This window comes from Sitodiplosis mosellana, unplaced genomic scaffold, assembly GCF_009176505.1.
Source record: "Sitodiplosis mosellana isolate CC-2019 unplaced genomic scaffold, AAFC_SMos_1.0 Smas_scaffold_6150, whole genome shotgun sequence".
In the NCBI taxonomy this organism is placed as follows: Eukaryota; Metazoa; Arthropoda; class Insecta; order Diptera; family Cecidomyiidae; genus Sitodiplosis; species Sitodiplosis mosellana.
Window position 1 is genome coordinate 544,135 of NW_022601391.1, and position 24,807 is coordinate 568,941.

The 24,807-nt window shown below is 38.0% G+C and overlaps 2 protein-coding genes across 3 annotated transcripts in view; both read right to left on the reverse strand.

Moving 5' to 3' along the window:
• Positions 1-227: 227 nt before the first annotated feature.
• LOC129574139 (homeobox protein 2-like) lies at positions 228-8,129 on the reverse strand. Its single transcript, XM_055455631.1, has 6 exons — positions 5,054-8,129; positions 4,120-4,300; positions 3,599-3,670; positions 3,043-3,179; positions 324-2,756; positions 228-231 (listed from the first exon to the last, which is right to left on the reverse strand). The coding sequence occupies exons 1-6, from the start codon at positions 6,199-6,201 to the stop codon at positions 228-230; spliced, it is 3,975 nt and encodes a 1,324-aa protein (XP_055311606.1). The 5' UTR covers positions 6,202-8,129.
• Positions 8,130-20,841: 12,712 nt separating this feature from the next.
• The window catches only part of LOC129573953 (haloacid dehalogenase-like hydrolase domain-containing protein 2), a 5,873-nt gene continuing 1,907 nt past the window's right edge, over positions 20,842-24,807 (reverse strand). For both annotated transcript variants that reach the window (XM_055455165.1, XM_055455166.1), the window contains one exon: positions 20,842-22,179. In XM_055455165.1, coding sequence (XP_055311140.1) covers positions 22,006-22,179 — 174 coding nt within the window. In that variant the 3' untranslated portion in view covers positions 20,842-22,005. The remainder of the gene's footprint in view (positions 22,180-24,807) is intronic.

Sequence of the window (24,807 nt, forward strand, 5' to 3'; positions counted from 1 at the left end):
GAAAAAAATTTCACGACCGTGAAAAAATTTGCTGTGACCGAAATATATAGAAGAATAAATTCAAAACACAAATTTATTGGTGTATTGTGTTGATAATGATAGCAGCTAACTGTTTTATTCATCAAAAATCATTATACTTGCAATTTGAATATAAAAAAACTTGATACGAAGATCACTGGTGAAAATTTTACCGGAGAAATTTTTTCATTTCACGAGGAACTGTGTACTTAGCTTTAAATGTAATAAGTTCAATCACTTGGAAAATTTATTCGAAACGAATAACGAGAAAGAGGTAGAGAAAGGGAAAAAAAGGTTACCTCGAAAAATATTCGGCATTTTTCACATCCTGTTTGGTGGAAGTGCCGTAACATCCACCGTAATAGGTTGGCGTTTCGCACTTGATCTGATTCGAATCGTGATCGGTGGTGTGTTGAGCGTTCGCTAATTGATTGGCATTTTTGTTGTTCGCATCGTATTGCGGTCGTTTGTATTGTGTTGTTGTTATTGATGATTGTGGCATTTCTTTTTTCGTCGGCCGTGTGCTTTGTCGCTTGTTCAACCGTTGACCTCGCATGTCTTGCGAGTGTGTGCCAAAAAAAATTTCAACAATCGATTGACTTGCTTGCTTGGCCATCGACTCGATTGATGGGTCATTGTGGTTCACCGCCATCGACGAAGATGACGACGACGACGACATTGCCGGTGTGTGATTTGTCACATTTGACGTGGTATTGTTGAACTGTAATGGCTGCAGCAGCACTTGTTTACCGCGTACAGCTGCGGCTGTTGTTGTTGTTGTAATTGGTTGTTGGTATCGCGCGCTATTTAATGAATGAATATTGCTCTTATTTTTACTGTTTTGTTTCCATAAGCCACTGAAATTTCGATTAAAACTAACGTTCACATTTGTTAAACTAATGCCATTGTTGATGTAATAAGTGTTATTTGTATTCTTATTATTTGGTAGGTCACTTGTAAAACTACTATTTAATTTCATTAACTGTTTTTCATTATTATGAATGTTGTTGTTATGTTTTTGATCAGCGGCCCATCGCCGATCTCTTATTCTTGATTTGGTGGTGGTTTTTGTTATTCCAATAACACTATTCGTATTCTTATCACTATTACTGCTAAACTCATTTAGAAATAGAGAACTGTTAACTTGCATTGCCGCGGACACCGTTTGGTGTTCCACCGTATTTATTCCATTTATATTATCATCACTTTTATCATGTTCATATTCAAATTCACTGCCGTATGATGGTGACGCCATCGCTGCCACCGTTAATGAATCAATCGAACGCTTTTGCATCGTCATCATTAGTAATTGGTTAACTGTTTGAATGTTGCGTTTGCGCCGCATTTTACGGCTTTGCATTTCATTGCCGAACTTTTTTGCATTGTACAATGTCGTTGTGCCTTGTGCATTTCGATTGTGTTGCGTTCGACGCGATTGTGGCAATTGTGTTGATGACGATGACGATGACGATGACGATGACGATGACGACGACGACGATGATGATGTAGGCCGTTGCTGTGGCGATATTGTATTCACAATCGATTTGCTACTGTTAATTTTCTCCCAAGTGGCAGCAAACACACGAACGGCTGCACGTATGAAATGCCGATCCACGTTCATGCGAATCGGTCGCAGTGCCAATAAACCAACTGGAAAATCTTTAAATTGATGGAAATTTACAAAGGACGACGACGACGACGAAGAAGAAGACGTGGAATTGCCACCGGTGGCAGCCGATGTACGCTTAAAATTCAACTTTAAATTGTGGTTCTCGTTGAAATTATTATTGTCAATAAAATCATCCAAGTTATCATCACTAAAATTTCGGTATTTACTGGAAATGGCATTTTTCGATGATGTTGTTTTATTTGATATAAAAATGGGCATTCCACCGCCACTGTCATCATCATCATCATCATCTAGTTCGCTGGCAAAGTTGATATTGCCGTTGGTGTCATCGCTCTTGTTTTCGTCGTAAAATGCATTGTCAACATTTTGACGTGCCTTGTTGTTACTACTACTGCTATTGTTACTGCTGCTGCTGCGCCGGGTCTTTTTGCCGCGTGGCGTACTGTTTGTTTGATCTTCGGTTTCAACTGTCCCCTCACCATGTAAGCCCAAAATTAAGCGATTATTATTTTTTGGTGTTTGTTTGTTATCACGCTGTGCAGTTCGCTCTTGATAGTGCTGTGGTGAACCAAATGTTTGTTTAAGCCGCTCATCTTGGCGTTGCAGCACGTGAAACGGATCAAAGCCCTGGCTAAAATCAACATTTGTCTTTTGCAATACGGATTGATCTTCTCGGCTAAGATTCGAATTTGATTTCGCCTTACTACTTGTTTTGCTACCCGTCGAACTTTTACTCTCACCCGTTGCCGTGGCCGTCGACGGCTTTTTCGCATTATTTGTTTCATGCACATAGTTTGGTGTTGATGTCACATTCATCGTGCTCGTTCGATTATCCCTTAACTCGAAGCCCATCTTCGTTGTCGTACTACTCTCATTGTTTGCCTTTGAACGAACTGGCTGATGTGGTGGTTTTGGCGGTGGCTGTCTCACCGGTGCAGTTGCCTGATGAAAATATCCCGTCGATGTGCTCGTATCAATCCACAACCAAATAAAATGACCACCGACCATGTTTAGACGACGAGCTTCAGTCATAATTCGTCTGGTCGCCTGTACATTCCCTAACAATAGGATAACACCGCGTGTTGATCGCGATATTTGGGCTAATTGCCTGTAAAACCATAAAACATAAATTGAATCACACGCTTCAATTATTTTGCAATTCTCCATTCAACATTGTCAGGAGAATGAAAAAAAAACAAATCGAATTTCATCCACGGATGGATGTGAATCAAAATAAAGCGCTCAACTTAAATACGTTTTCAATTGATAAATCAAAAATTAATTCATTTTCCGAATCCAGACAGAAACAAGAAAAAAAATGATGAAATAATGAATTGATATAAGATTAAAGAGAAAGAAGAAGAAGAAGAAAGCAAAAAAAAATCAATAATTACTTGAACACATCGTCGTTATTCCTCGGCAATGGTACAATAGTTGGTACTAATGGTGCTCTCTTCAACGGATTATCTTTAACATTCATGACATTCGTTGCCTGAACATCAGACAGCACAAAAAAAGAGTGCCAATGTGTCTGCGAAATAGCAAGAGAATGGCACACAAATACGGAACGAAAAAAAAGCGGAAATTAGTGAGTGAACGATGCGAATGATGGAATCCAGGACAATGACGACGACGACGATGTCGACGATAGCAGGCGGATGGTGATCGGTGAAGGGGGTCACAAGCATGAAATGAGAGAAGAAAAAGTGTTTATGAAACGGATGAAGTACACGTTAAGCCCAAGTGATTTATGGCTGTGTAAATTATTTTTTTACGTAAGCTATTGTTCAAACCAACTGACACAAACTTTGGACAAATTTATTCTATACCCGAGCACAAAATCCCCCGTGCTATCTCTCTATATAATAAGCTATGAAAGCATACGGTTCAGTTACAGTGTTTCACATGAATTCGAATTCACTCAAGCGGTAATTATATATTTATACATACCTGTAGGAATAGAGAGCGTACCGCTTCAAACATTTCGAAAGCTGACGGTTGAAGTAGCGCTTGCAGAGATCCCTATACATATACAATTATAGCAATATGAAATGTGTTTGTTTTTTTTTCTTTCAGTTTTTGTGTATGTGTAAGTTTTAAATTGCATCATACATTAAAAGGATTGGGGATAAAGAGCAGCACAAGAATACACCAAAGCATTTTTATGAGATTTCAAGTTGTTGTTTTTTTTCGGAATTTTATCACATGGTTTTTTTGCAGCTTCTTTGTTTATCATGAGATGAAAAGCAATATGGATGTGTGTTTTTTCTGTCTGTTCGAATGGAATTTCTATCTGAATTTTTAGACTACTTTTTTCTTCTTCTAAAAATGCTTGTTGGAATTTATGAAATTTCACAAGAAACATTCAACATGTGAATGTGAATGTGAATGATGAAGAAAATGAGGAGTGAGTGAGTCCCAAATCAATTTCGTATGATGGAAAAATGACAAACGAAATGAAAACGACATACCTCTGGATGCAATTCATGTAAATTGGCTATGCCACCCTTTGCCCATAAAACGGGTAACTGCATCGCTGAACTCGCATAAGCAACGGCATGTGCTGATTGTCCATTTCCGATGACTACAACACCGGCTAATGGCCTTTTTTCGCTCTGCTGACATAATGAAAGCAGCACATTCACTGAGAACCTGTCCAAGGGGAAGAAAGAGAAAAAAAGAAGTGTTGACGGTTTAACAAAAAAAAAGTAAAACGAAATGCAAATAAAATGAGTAGAAGCGAGAATATACATATATACAATAATTATCGAGCAGCAACAGCAGTATCAGGAAGGATTTTTAAAGAAATTTTAATTGTTTTAAATGAAAATACTACTATAGCAAGTGCCTTTTACAAGCATTTTTTTCCATTCCCCGAGACCAGCTTATGAACAGATTACAAAAGATTTTATTCTTGCATAATGAGATGAAAAAGTTAATTATCGTTCCTCACAACTAAATGCACTCAAAACAAAATACAATTCTGTAAAAAGAAATCTTGATGGAGAGAAGAGAAGTGGAGAAAAAAAAATTTGGTCGATTGGTCGAGAAAGACGAAGGATGAGCGGGAGAGTGAGAGAGTCAAGGGATGCTAGAGAAGGGCAAGAGAGTAATTTGTGCATTAAAAATTCAATTTTCGCCAGTGGACGCAGCTGCCATTTGCCAGTCTACCTCTCTCTATGGCTACCTCGGCACGATGCTAATTAGTTTGATGTAAGTAAAAGTTTTGTATCTTCTTCTTTCTTTTCGTGCTGTCGCTGCTGTTGTTGTTCTAATTTTCATACTAATAAATTGAAAGATAAAGTGGTTGCAAGACGAGGAAAAAAATACAAAGAGCAAAAGAAAAGGAATGGAAAGTTTTGTGTGTGTGTGTGCTGTATGCAAGCAACTATTAAATATGCATACCTTCCATTTGTTGGCAAATCAACGTAAATTGGTCGAAGCGGTGTGCCTCTTGAATCGTTAAACGGTGGTCCCATATCGCTGATGGTACGTGCCAGTGTGCGTGCCCAAATTTTGGCACCGCCGATCACAGCAACAACAAAATAAACGGCATCGGGCCTTGCTTTCATCTGATTCGGTTCGGAGGCAGTGGCGGCCGCCGATGGATCAATGGAACCCGTTGATGATGGTGTATCCGATTGAGGTAGTTGAATGTCAGGATTCACATAATCATTTTTATCATCATTGCTGCTGCTGCTGCTGCTGCCATTAATACAATCAACAGATTTAATGCTGTCGTTATCGTCAATGATCTGGTTATTGCTATTGTTGTTACTTTTGCCCATTAACGAACTACCACTATTCTGTGCGTTCGTTGAATGACGTTTGCTCGAATTTATTTCGAGATTTCCTCGATTATTGGATTGCTTAGGTGATTTTGATAGTGGTGGTGGTAGTGACAACGACGATGACGGCCGCAGTGGATGTGCTGGATCGACTATAGGATTTTTCGTTATTTGCGGTGGTGAAATTTTTGTCGCCACGGCTGCAGTTTCCGATGCTGCGGACGCATTTGCCAAGGTACTTGACACCATTTCAAATTTGTTCGAAACATTGTGAGCATTCTTTGAGCTTGAATTGGTCAATGATGATAATGACGCTGTTGATGGAACTTGGTTAAATTTGGTTTTGTGATCTATCGGTGACGACGTCGTGGGTACTGTATCGGTAATGAATACTGCTCGTGCTGCTGCTGATGCGGTGGTGTGGTTCGGGATTGAGTATTTGGTCGTGCCTTGAAATTGTTTACGATTTCCTGTCTCTAATGGATCTTTTGTAGTTGTCGCTTTTATGTTGGCCGTTATCTCTTGAATGCGTGACGTTTTTGCTGCTGACACTGCTGCTGCTGTTCGGCTACGGGCTTCATCAACGATGAAATGGGCCACATGTGACGACGATGCGGAGGTCACCGTTTCAACCGTTGTAATGTTTCTGTCATCCCCGAATTGAACGTGTGCATTCACTGCAACCGAACTAGCTAATGTGAATTCGAACAATGTTGAATGTTTTATCAAAATCAATAGAATGAACACATTTGAGTTTGATAACATTTTCCTCGTTGGATTTCACTGCGTGAACACAAAGCAGCGATGATGATGATTCAATCGTAGCAAATTACTTTTTTGCTTGATGAATTGAAAATGACGAGCGTGCACACATATACCAACAACAAAATGTGTTCGTTGCAAGAATAGTATTCCAAACAATGAGACAATGAAGCGAGCGTGTTGAGTATGAATGAATGAATGTGAGCGAGCGAGCGAGCACACTGACCGGAGGGAGGAAAATATTGAATTGACAGCCAGAGGAAACTAATATTGAGAAATTTTCTTCTTTTTTTATATCGATGCATACGCGTTATGGGCTAATGTGAGCTGCGGTGACCATGAAAGCCAGAAACAACGTCGCTTTTGTCGATCCAAACAAATAGAGTTATTTAATCGGTGATTGAGGAAACGTTGAGCCTGGGTATGCCTCTCTCTCTATCTTCGCGTGTGAGTTTGTTTGTGTGTATGTTTGAATTGGTGGTGCGTATATTTGGTAGCGAAAGAAAAAGGAACAACACACATTCCGCACACACACTGGCTACATAATCGACGTGAAAGAGCAAAAAATGTCTCTCTTTCTTTTTCGATGCGATTCAGTTATTCCTTTCAGTTGCTTTGTTATCGTCACGTTTACGGCCGAGTCCGTTGTCTTTAAATGGCGCTAACGTTGTTAGCTCATATATATACGCTCACACACACTGTATGTGTTCGAAATCAATGATGATGATACATATCTATTCTTATCGGAGTATGATGTGGTTGCGCTGCTGTTCAATGGATAGGACAAGTCATATTATTGGCCAATTTCAATGTGTCACTCAGATGCGTCCTTATTATAACAGATTCAGTATAACTTCGATTACAATAACACACAGTGTGGCTTTGAACTTTCTATATTTTACTATTCTCTCTTGTTACTACTGATGCTGCTGCTGATCTGTTTGCTCCTGTTTCCCTCTCTCGAGCTTTTTTGTCTTTTCTATCCTTTCATTCACTCCTTTTGTACATCTCTTTGGTTTTTTTTTTTTCGGTGGTTATTGGTTGTTCGGAATTTAATCTCATTTATTTTGTCTGTGGTTTCCTTTTGTAATACTTTGTTGTTTTTTTTATTGTTGTTTCTGCTGTCGATAGTTGAGTGTGTTTTGTCCGCTTGTTCTGCGCTTTGCTATGTCCACTCACAGGGATTTTCGTCGTTTCGTTCGCTCGACTTTTTCTACTTTGTCGTCGTCGTTTCTTTGTTTTGTTCAGTTCCCTCTCGCGCTCTCTCTCTCTCTCTCGGTATGTGTGTGTGTATGTGTGTGTGTTTCTTGTTTGTTAAATCGATTGAAGTATGTATGGTTTGTTCTTTCACTATTGTATCCTTCCTTGTGTGTTCACATGCTCTACCTCTTCGTTCTCCGTTTTTATGATTTGGCTATTTGGGAGATACTTTCTTTTTCGTCTTTTTTATGATTTTATTTCATTATTTTATCGCTTTATTTACGTACGACAAAAGAAGCGTTCGCCGTTTGGTTTTACTTCTTTTTTCGGGCTATTGATTAGATATTTGTTGTGTGGTTGAAACGACGTTGAATAGCGTGCTGTTTGCTGAATAAAAATCGCCAATGCTGCTATTAATGCCCCGGCTACAACTGATCCGATTACTTGGTGCTCGTTTTCGTTTATTTCCGTTGGGTAATTTCGTTCAATCGTCGGTCGTTTGCAATATGAAATCGTATGCATCTCACAATGATAATTAAGATAATTTTTCAAACGAAATATTAAATCCTCCGTTTGATTAGTCATACTATGGTTGATTACATAGCAGCAGCATCTGTTCGACGACAATGATGCTTCGCAAAATTGAAACAGTTTCTTCGAAGATTGAATTGAGAAGAAATGTGCGTGTGTTTGTGTATGTTGTGTGTTTTTAGCGTACAAAGAATTTTATTCCTATATCCGTTGCTTATTCACAAATAAGCTGTATTTGCTCTCGATGATTTTCAATGGTGGCTCGACATATCACACCAATGTCATTGGTCGAATAGGAAGAAAAAAACAACAACCAAATTGGACAGAGAATACCAAAACACCAATCACCAAATACGGAACACACACACTCTCACTTACAGCAGCAAGGAAAGGAAGAGAAAAAAAAATCGTCGAACACACGAACACGTTGATTTATTGTTGCCGTTTATTTGTTGCAATTTTTTTTCCAAGCGCAAATCGCATTGAATTATAAGCTTTTGTAATTCATATACGTGTTTATGTCCTAATCACGTCGGCACTCTGAAAACATGTAACACACTGGCTCTTGCGTTTTGAGAGTTTCAAGATGGATGAATTTGTTGTTGTTGTTGCTGCTTTTTTTCTCTATCTTTTCTTATTCGTTCATTTTTTTTCGTCTCACATTTTTGTGCACGAATAAAACTCAGCAAGAATTCAATTTAGTTCAAAAATACCATCATTTTCATCTTCACAGTTTTATCGTGCGAAAGTCCAATGAGTTTTTCGTTGACGTTATTCGTTGGAAAAAATTGTTTTCTTCGTGTATATACACACTCTCACTGTGTTTATGGAAAAAAAAATTCACCATTGAATGCCGTTTTGTTATTGTTCAAATTTTTGTTTCAAATTCCTCTTTTGCACTGCGGGTAAAAAGTGACAACAGCTCTCACACACAGAATAACTGAAAAAAAACATCATATAACTGTCAAATAGATTTGCTTTTTTCAACCGACAAATGATGCGCACACTTCGTTTTTTTTTGCTACCAAATCGTTTCCATCGACCGAGAACGGTAATCGCCATATTAATTCCCTTGGTATTATAACAAAATCCGATATTCATTGAAGCTTAAGAAAGCACAAGTATTATTTTTGTAGTTGTCGTCATTGTCCTCGTCGTAGTCATCGTTGCTGTTGCTGTTTAAATTTCGTGTTCTATTTTTTTCATTATTCGAATCACTGTGTTTTTTTTAATCTCAAATGAAAAGCACGTTGAATTAAAGACAGTTAAAATAGTTGTAAAACAGCTTCGATGAAAATTTAATCGCATTTAATAATTTCAACACTCGAAAAATGCCTGAACGCTTTTAATTTTGCGATTTCGTTCGTTTTTATGTTATTGTTATTATTTATTTTCATGGAAAATGGACAGGAGAGTGGGAAAAAAACAGTATGCAGGAAAATGAAATTGGATGTTCTCGCGTGGCCGAGTGTTATGCATGGTGGGATAGAGGAAAATTCCAAAACAAGAGATAAAAACTTGGTTTATGCAGGAAACTCACGTCAAAACCATACCAATTTATATTTAATTCAATCGTGTGCATGCATTTGAGATGCTGTTACCAGTTCATTTCTACACTACATGTGTCCGTTTTCTTCTCACTTTCTCTTTGATTATTGCGTGCTGTTTTTATTTATTCATTCATTTTTTATTGTCTGTGACTCGTCGTCAGCCTGTTGTGCTTGCATTTATTGAGAAAAGGAGAGAGAGAGGTAGAGAGAGAGAGAGGGAGAGAGAGAGAGAGAGAGAGAGAAAGAGATAGAGGGTGAAGGTGAAACGGAGTGCGAAAAAAAATTATACAACCATTCATTTATCCAAGTAAACACACAAATTTTTCATTTTCACAATTCAAAACGTGGTGTGCTATCGTCTTTTGTTGTCTTTGCAAACACTCTCACTTGGCATATACGACATCTTGTAGCTTGCGCTACGATTAGATGAGAGTGATGTGCGCCATTTTTTTTTCATTGTTTGTCACGCGTTTCCTTTTTATTCATGCAATTAATTTTCGTATGCTTTTGTTTGTAAACAAAACTAGCGCTTTGTTTGATGAAAAAAAGGCAAATATTTGCAAGGGAGAGAAAGAGAGATAGATGGATCGAGTATTATTGTAGAGTGTGTGGAAGTGAATGATAGAGTATTAGAGAGAGAGAGTGAAAGAAAGAGAGACAGACAGGCAGAAAGTGTATATTTGCTAATCGTTAACTGGTTATGACAATCAGTCGTGCTTGAATCGTATTGATGCATTATATTTGTTAGGTGACTGTGATGGCGGTGATCATGTGTGTGTGTGTGTGTGCTTTTTTTCATGTTCAGGATTTTTAATTGCTTGACGATGGTTCATGTTTCGGTTGCCCTCTCACAAATTCAATTTCACTGTCTTTGACAAATTGGTTTTTGTGTGTGTGTTAACAACGTAAACAATTTGCACACAAATTTTTATGTGTTCACATGGCAATATATTTTATTCAAGCAACACACTTAATGTTCATTGCTGCATATAATTCAGTTGACGATCGAAGGGTGCGAACAATCGCATTAATTCGAATTTTTCTTCTTCTTCTTTTTTCTGTCCTGTATGTGATTTATGCTTAGGTCGTGGATGTGCTTGTATTATTGGGGCCATAGGAAATTTTATAGTTCTAGTTATTTATGGTAAAAAAAAAAATCAAGTGATGTGTGTATGTGCAAAAAGACGCCCAAATTCTGCGGAGATTTTTCACTCAATGTTCGTCGTATAAGCCACACAATCCACAACACATGATTTACAGCAAACGAAAGAAGTAGAAGGAAAAAAAAGCACCTCAAATACACTATCTTGTTGTTGAATAATAATAAGAGAGCAATGGAATGTTGCCAACGAAATATCTCTATATTATTAAACTATTTTTAATGGAATTTGAGAGAAAGAGGGAGGGAGGGTGAGTGAGAACGAGCAAACGTGAAAAAGAGTAATCCAATTTCGATTACTCTAACGTAAAATGGGAGCACGTTCATGTGTGTGTGTGTGTGTGTGTGTGTGTGTGTGTATGGTAGTTGATGGAAATGTTCGCATCATTCGCGAGTAAAAATCTCTCTATTGAAATGCACCTGTTATAAACAGTTAAAAAGAACCTCATCAATAAATCATTTACAATAGCGATAACATAGCAATTATTAGTCATTTATTGGAAAATATTGGCAAACATTAGCCCCATACACTGGCAACGGAGTATAACTTTTTTTTATAAATCCTATAAATATATATTGACTTCGATTTTGATGACGACGACGACGACTACAATGAAAACGGCGACATCGTTTCCATGTTTCCAATGCGGTGAATTTTTTTTCCATATATGTAAATCGAATGGGAAAACTTTTGCAAACGATGTTAATTGAGTTTGGAAGAGCGCGGTTTTTTTGCTCCTCTTCACTTTTATCATATTGATGATAACACGTTTTTCTGTCCCATTGTGTTTCCCTTTCGTTTCGAGCATATTAATTATACACTGATAGACAGGATAGATTTTGCCATTTTGTCACGATACTCTCGATTCGAACGGGCCAATCGACAAAATCTTCATTAGTTGACAATTCGAGATGCAGGCACGGCAATGGAGAAAGAGTGGGAGAGAGAGAGCAAGATAGTTATAGGAAGAGAGACAGAGTGGAAGAGTGAAAGATGTGGCTATTATGTGACACACACACACATATATATATATATATATATATATATATATATTCTGCAAAACAGCTCAACTGCTCAAGAGACACATACCAAAATCAAATGAGATTACATATGAAAGATTGATATCCATGATTTGAATGGCGAATATTGATTCGATTTGCTTTCGGATTGATTGAATGGAGGAGTTTTAGGTAACGAGGTAATACGACATTTCATCTTAAAATAAAGCCTCTCGAGTGGAAGACAACCGACAATCGATCTATGTAGTCACAGCGGGTCGTCGTCGACGTTGTTGGCGGCCGTAGTGGAAATAGGGATGGTGAAATCCATCTTTTTATGCATGAAAATCGATGTTATCCAATTTTCAAGTTGTGAAAGCCTTGTGCGACTTCCACCACACAACAGAGTGTTGGCTCGATTGTAGTTATGTTCGAAATCGATTGTGTGATGAATTGATACATTTCAAGTGGGATTCGTATGAAATACAATGTCGACAAACAAACAACAAATAGGTATAGTTGAATTTGATGCATGTAATTCATCAGACTCAAAGTATCTTTTCTTTTGTCTCAATTCAACTACTAATGTCGAATAGAACACAAGGGACACATCAGTAGAAAGAAAAAAAAAATTTTCGACTGATTTGTGCTTTTGTTCTGCTGCCACTACGTCCATAAGACAAAAAAACGATGTTTACAATGCCTGTTTTTCCGTCCTTCACGCGATTGTTCTTGTCCCATTCGATCAAAATGAAAGTGAAAACTTTTTATCGCAACACACAAACGCATTCCATTTATAGACCGTTATAAATTTAATGCTAAATCGGCGATTAACAACCGAACCTACATTAAATATGACTAGTAGAAATAATGTTAATATTCAAACAAATTGATTTGAAATTTCTTATTTTTTGTTTCTCTCTAGTCCTATTTGATACGCGACGGGTGCACGCGCTTGGATTATTGTATGTTTTGGTCATTAAAACAAATGCTCTCGCAACAGCAGCACCAGCAGGCGAAGTAGCAGTAGCTGTGGGAGTGACAGAGTCAGCGAGATAACGAACATAAATGAAGATGTTAAACATGGGAAAGAAACAAATGTTCTGCAACTTTTACAACTTGCACAATGAAAAAGTCAGCATAATGTTATACAATCGCCCATCGTTCATCATATGTGTGTACTACACGATGCGACTCTCAAACCGAAAGGGATATTATACATGGAGAATAACAAGCCGAGAATAAAACGAAAAAGAAAATAAAACGAATTACATACGTAATCCAAACTTTTCCGCTCCGCAGCAATTTAGTTTGCCTCCCGCTTAATGTTTAACCAAAATTTCAATGGACCCTTTTTTCATAGCATTTTTGACCTTAAAATATAACTATTTCGACCATTTTCCATACAAAAGTGTCATTTTCGAACAAAATTTCAAAAATTTCAAGAAATGTTGATTTCGGACCAAATTTATGGGCAAGTAGGTGTTCGGTTGGTTGAAGGCTCCCATTTTTTTTGCAAAAAAACATCAGTTTGCTTTGACCAAAACCCTAAAAAATGCCTTTCTGTGTGATTTTTCATACAAAAGTCTATTTTTCGAGGAAAATTTCAAGAAATGTCGATTTTGGACCAAATTTATGGGCAAGGTGTTCGGTTGTTCACAGACTCCCATAATTTTTGCAAAAAAATGGCAGTTCGCCTCGATCGAAACCCCGAAAATTGCCTTTCGGGTACTTCCCGTACAAAAGTGTCATTTTTCAAGGTTTTTCAGGTCCTCAGTCGGATTTTTCAGGTCCTCAGCTTATGGTACGAAATTGGTAAATCAGAATGGGCTCAAAATCAATCCGAAGCTTTGTCTCGACATGCCAAAACTTTTGGCTTTTACAGATCCCAATTATCTTGTCAACTTTTTGAGATAATCGGCGGACAAAAAGCTCGGACGCGAACGACGCCATACGCACATCGCTATTTTGCACATATTTCATAGTAAACAACATGTTTTTGGGGGTAGCTAGGTCTTGATCGATAGGATTTGATCCCATCTACATTGCCTAGTGTACAGATATGTGCTTTTTCAAGTTTGGCGTGACGTTATAGTGGTCCGAAAGAGGAGATGTCATGAAATTTTGGCTAGTAAAACCAATACTTTACCTAACAAACAAAGTTTGCGGAAAAGTAAAAGAAACAGAGCAAACGACGACAAATCGAAGCAACGAGAAAGAATCATACAACGCGTATGATGATGATGACAACGACGAGGACGACAACGACGAAAGCAGGCAGATAGAAAGAGACAGAACGAGAGCGAAAGACAACGAAATGGAATAAAACATTAACGGGCCGATTCGTAAATTGATGCTCTGGGCAAGTAGCAGACGATTAAATGAAAGTGAAAGAAAATACACATTAACGAACCATCGTACGGAATAAAATAGTTGATAGATGGTTTGCTTATGGCGCCGTTTTTCCGCTTCCAGTAAATATAAACTTCAACCGAAATCACAGATTCTCTGGCATTTCTTGCTTGCTGTTGCCGTTTTTTCTTCTTCGGTTCTTCTGACTCTTTATGACTGTGTTTTTCTACGTATGTATGTGTGTGTGTGCTTTTTGCTTCGGTTTCGAAGTCAAAATATACACATTCATGTGTGCGTACGCTTGGTTGTATTTGTATGCGAAAAAATATTCTTTTTTTCTCACATAGACAGCGTAAGCAATTCCTAGTTCATATCTATTCACACGCTTATAATCTCGCATTTATTGTATACGAAATACGAAGTGTGAAATTGTGAGGCGCCGTGGATTTCGTGCGGCAAAATTCAGTACTAATTGGTGTGATTGAGCTGTAAATAGCCGTAAGTGATTTCGACATATTGTGAAATACCACAAAATAACACCAAGTAGTACTGAATTTTGCCGTATGAATTCCACGGCGCTCTACGATTGTTTAAAATTTGACAGTAAACGGGTGTATATATTCGCTTCATGCTTCTTGAGCTCTATCTGACTGAACTCCACACTTCCGTTGCTCTTCCTACGTAGCTTATTTGCTCGTTTCAAAAGAAAAACGGCAATCATTCTCTTCACATACACACACCCGTCCATTGTGTGTGTGTGTGTGTGTGTGTGTGTGTGTGTGTTTGTTCTCTCTCTCTCTCTCTCTCTCTCTCTCTCTCTCTCTCCCTGTCTTTATTTTATGTGTGGATCTGCTTAGTTTACAATTTAGAAAGCCCATTTAGAGCCGCTAAAATTATTTGCATGCCACTGCTTTGGCTTCAATGGAATTTTGATTTGTTACTGGTATTGTTTTGTGTGGTCGAGATGTGGAGGCAGTGGTGAAGGTTCATAATAAGGAGGGAGAGAGGAAGGTAGGTAGGGTTAATTTTTTTGACCAAAATTATTAACTCAAAGCTGGAATTTTGTGCGCGCAGCTCCAAGAATGCGATGCGAGCATTGAGAATAGAATATCGTTTGCACGATTTATGAGGTTGTTTCATATAAATGAACCGTTCAAGTTAAGATGAATATTTTAACGTAATTGCATGCTAAACGAAAACTGATTCCTCATTTTCCAATGAAAATAGCTTCTAGTCATTTTCATTGCTGCTGCGTGCTGCGAGCGAAAAGCAGAAATCATCATTTCACACACAGACACACAAAGAAAAAAATGAACAAACAGCGAACAAAAAATAAACCGGAATAGAGAAAACAGAAGAGCTTTTTTTCGCTCATTCGATTATGGTAAATGTGTTTTTGTTGGCAAGAGGCTTGGGTTTCTTATTTATGTATACAATTCGCTGAAAGATAAATCGTTTCGGCGTTTTAAATCGATTGACTTGGAAATGTGATACCGAATATCGTAAGTCGAGCCCCACGCGCTCAAAAACACCGAAAATAAGTGGCCTAGGGTTGGCTTAGCTGTCGAAATTTGGTTACTGCCCGAATCACCCGTCAATTTGAAGATTTGCAACGGCACTTGCCATTCGCCTCCTCCGCACAGCACACATTCTTTTCATTGTGAAACATTCCATCTCCTCCACCCACTCTTTGCCGTTTTTACCAGATAATATGTGAGTGTGTGCACCTCTTATGGGATTAGAATATGCTAGTTATGTATCACAAGCACCACGTGCAAAACAAATCTCAATCGGAACAAATGCCGAATGAGTGCACATGAAAGTGGAATGCACATTGTGTGCGTGTGTATTTTATAATGATGTGTGGTATGGTGTGTTTTAGTGTGGTGGTGATGGTGGTGGTGGGGAAAGGAATGTTAGAATGGACGCCGGAGGATGGATTTTGAGCTTGGGATAATAAATGGCCCATTTGAATCTCTTACAAAATGTCTATTCCATCTTCTGACAATACTTCCTTTTACTTTTTTGTTACATTTTTACTTGCTGTGAAAATTAAATGCAAAACCAAAGCAACAAAAGCTCTTTTGCTCTCATTCTCTCATTCACCGTCCCTTTTGATTTCCTGTCGATGCTCTCTGTATGAGCTTTTACAAATTAGTAAATTGGCCATTCAATTCTTCAAATCACACTGACAAATTTCGCGACGGTAATAAACGTTTTTTGTTCCACTGTTGCCGACCCGCATTCGATATTCAATTGAATTCCATTCTTTTTTCTCTCTATTATTTCGTTTTTTGTTCTCATTCGATTTTCTCTCTCTGTGTCTCTTTCACTCGCTATTCTTTACATTTGATCAAATTGAATGAGGAAAAATTGGAATCGATATGCTTTTGCTGGAGTAATGATTTTGAAATGAATGGAATTGATGAACAGAACGGAAACATTGGAAACCGAGAACCTGTCAACGCAATTGTTCATCATCAATCATTAACAATGTTGTAATCACGTTTTGAATTTGTCCTCTCTCGCGCTCTCTCTTTGTCTCTCTCTCTCTCTCTATCCTAGTCGCTTCTATCAAAAATTTTATCGTTCTTTTTACACCGAAACGATATTATAAATATATGGCACTCAATTCACAAGTTGGAAATGACATTATATTTTCCGTTGTCGTGTGCGCTTGTTCTCGCAACATTTGCCATACACCATTTCAAAATTTAATTTAATTGTTCGCATACTATCTCTCTCTCAAATACAAAACATTAGATTTTGGCTTGATATGATTATGACTTTTCTCTTGTTTAATGGATTTTCAACAAAATTCGCATACTTTTTTGCAATGCCAATGGCAACGATGTCGACGACGAAAGCAGTCAAACACCGTCAGTCGAAAAGAGAAGAAGGGAGTGAGAGGAAGCGGAAGAGAGAGTGGGTTAAAGCTGATGTTAAAATGAGAAACGCACAAGGCAAATTTAATTGGTCTGACAATACGATACACATATTCGAAACATCGAATCATAGTGGAAATAGTGTATGCGTGTGGATGGCATAAAAGAGCGTTTCGAAACGGCGAAGAAAAAATAAACCATATAAAACACATAGCACGACTGCATTTGAATACGGTACACGTTGTTTTGGACGTTTTCCTATACGCGTTCGCACGCAAATCGAAATCAAATTGCGATCACAAAGCCATCACCCTCCCGAGAAGAAACGAAGATTCGGAACGAATCACAGCCACACAACCGAACTCGGTGAAAAACTAAGTGTGTGTGGCTGTGAATGATGACAAGGAGTGAAACCGAGAGATGAGGAGATAGGGAAGGCAAGAAGTCAAACTACAAAAAGAAGTCAAGAAAGGCGATCGAAGGGAAAATCTCTAAACAAATTCTTTTCATCAATTCAATACACAGTTCGGTTGTTATTAGAGCCATAAATTTCGATGGTAAAGTTTTGTCGGATGTCGATTTTGCATCTCCCAAACTCAATCTCTATCCCTCTTTTGCTCTGCGTTACTCATTTCGATTATGTAAACACTTGGAATTTTCACATTCAAACACAACATCCAACACACGGCATTTGTAGGTTAAGCAGCAACGTTCCGAATTTTCTTCTTGTTCTTTCCCATTCTTCGGGCGCTCCGTTTTCTTCTTCGCTGTAAAGTTCGCCAAAAAATGGAAGAAGAAATTTTCCTCTTCAAAAATGTCAGCAGAAAACTTGGGCACACAACTTTTATTTATGATTTTGTCCACGGAATTTAATGTTTTATCGATGTCGCGTCATCGCATTAGCGAAATGGATACGATTTACAAGGGAAAAAAATTGAAGAACCGAAAACTGTGAATTTCTCCTAACATTTTCTCGGTCGGATGGAACGCGTTTTGGACACATTTGTGCCCGTTGGTAGTACGTGTGTGAGAGAGAGTGTGTTGTCAAAGCTTATCGCATAGAAAGATTATATATTTTTTGGACTATTTTCCTTATAAGAACAACACACACGAGTTATTTCTTTTTCTCCAAAAACCAAAAAAAAACACACAAAAAACAACGAAAATAATCCAACACCAAACGACGGTTTGGGGATATTATATGCCTTTCGATATTTTTCGGTTATACAATCGTTTCTCCCGTCTCTCGCTATTTATCGGAGCTATCTCAATGGCAACCACTACTATACTGCCGCTTGGTGACCGATTTTTCGCTATGCTACATACCAATCCAACACCGTTCTCGCTTCGTTCAATCGACTTTCCACTCCATACGCAGCAATTGGTGTGTGGTGTGTTCAGCTGCTTCAGCAGCATCCACTTTTTTCTCCTTCTCTCTATATCTCGTGCGCTCTCTCTCTTTCTATCGTCGCGTTTGCACAGCACTTTGTTTGTGACCTTTATTCTGATTGTGTTTGCAATTTTTGAAAATATATGAATGTATACAAAACGGCAAGATTTTGCCCTGTGGAAAGGCTCTGTTAGAGCATCGAGGCAGCAGTAGCAGCAGCATTAGCATCACCACCACCATCACCACCACCACCATCATCATCGTCAGTACACCGAGCTGATATATCCGAGCTGGCAAATGGAGCACGCAAAGAAGGCAGAGAAGCGATAGAGGCGAATGTGTGTCTGTGTGTGCATGTATATTTTGCCATCCGTTTCGCCCTTTTTTCGGTGTAGATTTTTGTTGTTGCCGTTAGGCTTTCAATCGCAAATTCATCGCAGCAGCTTCAATACACGACAACTCAAAGTAATGATATTATATGATTCCCTTCGACAGGATTTTATGCACGACGATTCAAATAGATTTAGTTTTTAGCCAATTTTTAGCGTATAAATCGGAAGCTTTATTTATGATACGTGCCACTCAAGAGCCGTTATGCTTTTGTCTATTGCCACATATTTTCTCAATCTCTCTCTGCTGCATACAATTTTTTATCTTCCTTCTTCTGCAAATGCTTGTCATACGACTGTTTTCTCACTTGACGTTAAGAACGTTCGTTCGTCAACTCGTCAGTTTCACCGAAATTTTTCCAGCGCAAAAAGCTATATCCCCCAAAATCGACTTAGCCTACAAAATATCCGATTTGCGTGCAATTTATTTATATTTCCCGCACATATATTACGCGATGAACGTTGTGTTTGGTGTTTTACGCGCGCGATAAAGAGGAAAAGACGAGAAAGAGAGTGTGTGTGTGTGCTTAATGAGCATATATTTAACATATCAGAATATGTGGTACAACATCGGTGGAATTGTCTCTATACCTCTTAGAGCATACGATAGTGCTGATATGCTGGCAATTTTGTTCACACACAACAAAAGGCGCACAAGTATTTGTTCTTTATGTGACGCAGCAAGATGCCATACAAAACCATATTCATGAACACACGCTGTACGAAAACTCATGTGTACGAAAACTCATTGAATTTTCATATATACTTATAAATTTCACATATGCATGCATTTGCAGGGTGCGAGAGAGAAAGTGATACTGACCCGAAAATCATCGCCGTAGCATACACACAAGTTTTCAAGCCTGGTAAATCTTTGATTTTCTGCAATTAACAAAACCAAAAGAAAACTGAAACAACAACAACAACAACAAGAATAATTAGAAGCAAAATGATAGAAACAACGCGGCGGCACAGAGCATAACATACAGGAGGCAAGAAATCATGAATGATGATGCTCTGTTCCGGTTGTGCGATGCGTGCAATGTCACCCCTACCTCCACCAGCAGAAATCGTGAAAAATGAGGAGAAAGCCAAAATAAGGCAGAACTAAGGAACGGCGGCTCATAGTTGCTGTAATTTTGCTACTGCCGTAAGAATAAAAGGGCATCTCGCACTGGCTGTGTCTCCGATGCACAAAGATAAACACACAACTCCATCGACCATAGAATCATCAAGCGAGATTCCGAATATAACAAATATATAAATAACGTTCATGCTTTTTCGTTTTGTTTCTTTTTTTTCTCACTCGGTCTCTCATTTCGGATGGGTTTCAAATGGCGCAAGCGCACACCTCCCAATCCCATCGAGATATATCAAAGTGAATAATTTTGATTGTTTTTGATGGCGAAAAGCCACGAGTGCTGAGCGAAAAAAAATTCGTGGTGCCCCTAGGCATATCACAACCTTTATGCGGTTATATAAGTTGACACATCGCCTGTCGTCCTTGCTCATTCGGTGGAGATCAAATTCCGATACACTTGCTCTCGCTCTCGTTTGCTGTCTGTGTGTATACATATATGTTTGTTTGTATGTATGTGCTCTGTGTGGTTCTCTGTGTGTCATACGCAAAACATGCAGACAACGGGGCTGCGGTTTTTTTCCCTCTCTTTTCTCTGTTGGAAAAAACACACGCGCGCGAGTTACGCTACTAACCAGCTGATAATTCGCAACCGTTTTGTTTGGTATTTTGTATGATTCCACAATTAGAATGCATTAAAATAAATTAATGAAAGATTTTTGTTGTTGATTTGGCGCGCATCGGGGGCCCGACAAATGTATGTTCCGGCAAATGAACGTCCACAGCTGCCCATTTAATTTCATTTATTCTTTTCGATTTGCATAATTGCGGTCGTTAGCGTGTAACTTCACTCAAATAATAATAATGAGTAGTAAAAAAAGGAAAGAGAAAAAATTCCAAAGCAAAAAACGAAAAATGAATTAGTTTAAATTTGATATTTCAACAATTTATCATGTAATGTACTTGCTCGAGAATAATATTTACATTTTTTAAGGTACGGCACATTCAAGTCGCTCATCATTATCACATGCAATTTCAATAATAGATCGAATAGTATTATTAAAATGCAGCAACGAACGGAAAAAAGAGATTCAAATGAAATAACGCATATTATATAGTACACACGCACACTTTGGTACAGAAGGTTACAGTTTTATTTCAGTCAAAATTTATTGCTATAAAAATACATATAAAAAAGAGACCCTAGATAGTAACTTATTGAACTGTATTTTTTTTATTATTGGGAGTTCGAATGTTGATTCTGTAGCTCGTGTTTTAAATAAAAAACATCCGGTCAGCTATTGTTCAAATACATGTCGCACTCTTGTCACATCTTTCTGGTCCGTCGTTGTATATAATACACAGAGCAGTCTTTTCTGTGAATGATGGTTGTTCAATTTCCTTAGTATTTAACGGGTAGTGAATTATCGTAGCTGGGTGGTGGTCCTCGTTGATTGAGTAGTGCGGCGTCTTTGTGCGGTCCCGATGATTCAGGTGGAATGAATACGTACGTTGGTTCCGTGGTGGTGGAATTTTCACGTTTACGACGCAAAAGTAGCACTAATTGCCAGGCTAACAAACCAAGTACGACTGCTTTGAATAGAACCATTTTCAATTCTGTTTATTCGTTTCTTTTCGTATCTTTTTCTCTATTTAATTTTTTCACTACAAGAATTTTTCTTCGTCAAATCGTTTCGAATAGTTCAACTATTTACTCTCAACTGAATGGCTGTTGTCGCTGTACCAACGGTTTTTAAGTCGTACACAATTTGATAGTGACGCATGAATTGTTGATTAAAAATTTTCCAGAGCCAGGCTTTGCTGGAGATTTCAAATGAGGGCAACAAATATTTAGATTAGAGATAAACACACTGACGACTGATGATTATGGAGAGTGTTGAGCACGGTTGAGCAACGGAAGGAGTTTTGTTGTTTGTCGTTTATTTCTCTTGGCCACAATCAAAAGGTTATCGCTTGTACATTCAACAACAACGACGGTGAGTGAGCCATACACTTTTTCAATTAAAAGTCCGTAAATGAATCATCGATTTGTTCGTGATATATTTGTGCTGATGCTTGATGGTAATGACAGAAAAACATAAAACCAGAAATGAAAACGCGAAACAATTATCGCCACACTTTGACCAAACGTGTACATTATTAAAAGTTAATTAACTAAGCTACAATTTCATTAGAGACATTTGATTCATAGACAAGAAAAGCAGCGGCAGCATCTGCTGCAGCAACAACAAGAAAAAAGTGATTTTAATTGGATCAAACAACAAACTGTTCGCTTATGAGCCAGTCAACGGCATCAGCAAATGATTCAGCAATCTTGGTTGGTTTATTCGAATATTTAGCCTCGATGTTATCGATGTATTTGCCAGTTTTCACCAAAATTCCTTTCATTCCAACATTTTGCGCTCCAAATATATCGTCGTTGATGTCCTTTTTCCACGCAGCCCATGAAAATCAAATAAATCATAAAATTATCAAAAATTAATCAAATTGATAAAATAATAAATTCGATTTGAAAGCGATGCCAAAAATTTAAAGCGAAGAGATTTGGCGCTTCCGTGCTGTGAGCCTGAGAGCATGCAAAGACACAGCAAATATATAGATATATACAGTTAGTCAAAAAAGTATTCGGCCACCTTCAAAAAAAAATTTCTTTCGCAATTTTTTGTGTATTCAATCATAAAAACCGTAACTATTTTTGTTTATTCAATAAATTTGAAGTATTTTCTATATTATTCTTAGCAAATTTATTATATTGTACACATTTTGGAATATTTTTGAGAGGTTTTTTCTCGCAACCCTCAAATTCGACGCAAAAAAAGTATTCAGCCATTCATCGATTTCATGATTTATTCCTATTGTTTTGACATTTATCGATGACAGATGCCAATTAAATTTTTCAATATTGTGAAATACAACTAAACTGTCACTTAGTTGAATGATTTTGCGCATTTAGTTAGCTTGAAAACCGCCGAATCGTTGGAAAATCGTCTGAAAAAACATGGGTACAAGGGCCGGATCGCACGGAAAAAATTTGGATCGAAAAATACACCAAATCAGCATCAGTAGCATAGCTGAGTTGAAAGCCACGATTGTATCCGAATGGGCCAAAATCCCAACGACTGTGACCAAAAATTTGGTCGATTCAATGCCACGTAGAATGCAGGCGGTTCGTCGCGCAAAAGGAAACCCAACAAAATATTAAATATTCTCTTTTTTCTTAAAAAATCATGCAATATTGATGCTTGGCCGAATACTTTTTTTGCGTCAAATTTAAGTATCTCTCAGAAAAAGGTCCCAAAAAGATTCTAAAATGTGATTAATATTTTAAATATGCTATTAACACTATGACGGTTCTTGGGGAATCCAGGGCCCCAAGCGAACTTTAAAGTTGAATAAAAGTACTAAACAGTGTATAAATCAAACGGAGTGAAGTCTCATTGTATAGATTGAACATTTTTCTACACGAATGAAAAAAAAACATATGCATATGTGTGAGTATGTGTAAAATACAGCCTGCCGCAAAACATGTTACGCGGTTGTTCTTTGGGGACCACAGGGCCCCATGGCTATTTTATATTATAACTGGACTATGATAAGAGATATCGACTTACTGTCTGTAGCAGTGTTGTAGACTAGTTTATGTACTACAACTTCGCCGTAGACATCAAGTCATTATCTCTTATCAGTTACGCGAAAAGCCGCGAAAACGTGAAAAACGCGAATTCATAATTTCTCACTTTTCAAGGAACTGATAAGAGATAACGAGATGGTGTCTATGGCAAAGTTGTAGCTCTGGTCGAGTACTACAACTTTACTACGACACCAAGTCGTTATCTCTTATCAGTTACGCGAAAAAATGATAAGAAAAAAATCGCGTTTTCCACGGTTTTCTGCGGTTTCTCGCGTATTCCGCAAAACTGATAAGAGATAGCGAAATAGTGTCTATGGCAAAGTTGTAGTTCTGGTCAAGTACTGCAACTTCACTACAGACACCAAGTCGTTATCTCTTATCAGTTACTCGAAAAATCGATAAGAAAAAATTCGCGTTTTTTACGGTTTTGGCGGCTTTTCGCGTAACTGATAAGAGATAACGACTTGGGGTCTGTAGCGAAGTTGTAGTACTTAAGCTGCTTTGCAACTTTGGTATAGACACCATCTCGTTATCTCTTATCAGTTTCGCGGAATACGCGAGAAACCGCAGAAAACCGTGAAAAACGCGAATGTTTTCTTATCATTTTTTCGCGTAACTGATACGAGATAACGACTTGGGGTCTGTGGCAAATCATAGTACTCGACCAGAGCTACAACTTTGCCATAGACACCATCTCGTTATCTCTTATCAGTTCCGTGAAAAATGATAAGAAAAAACGCGTTTTTTTCGCGGTTTTCAGCGGTTTCTCGCGTATTCCGCGAAACTGATAAGAGATAACAAGATGGTTTTCGGCGAAGTTGTAGAGTAGCTTGAGTACTACAACTTCGCCATAGACATCAAGTCGTTATCTCTTATCAGCTACGCGGAAACCGCGAAAACCGCGAATTTTTTCTTATCATTTTTTCGCGTAACTGATAAGAGATAACGACTTGGTGTCTGTAGCAAAGTTGTAGTATTCGACCTGCTCTACATTTCTGCCGAAGAAGCAAGTCTCTTACTTCTTATCGGCTTCACTAAAACGAGGTGGGAAAATGTCGCGTTTTTCGCGGTTTTTCGCGTTTTTCGCGGAACTGATAAGGGATAAGCAATATTTGTTGCAGCAAAATTATAGCAAACCTCGAGTATTACAACTTTTCCTCAGACACTATTTTGTTATCTCTTATCACAGTCCAGATTTCATATGAAGTACATATGGGGCCCTGGGGTCCCCAAAGAACAGGAATATGTGAAATGTCAGAAGAACCGTCATAGTGTTAATAATAAAGAATATTCTTCAAGTTTAATAAATAAACAAAAATTGAATTGACTTTGAATAATTATTGCACAGAAATATGAAGAAAAAAAAATTGTTCACAGGTGGCCGAATACTTTTTTGACTGACTGTATATATATATATATATATA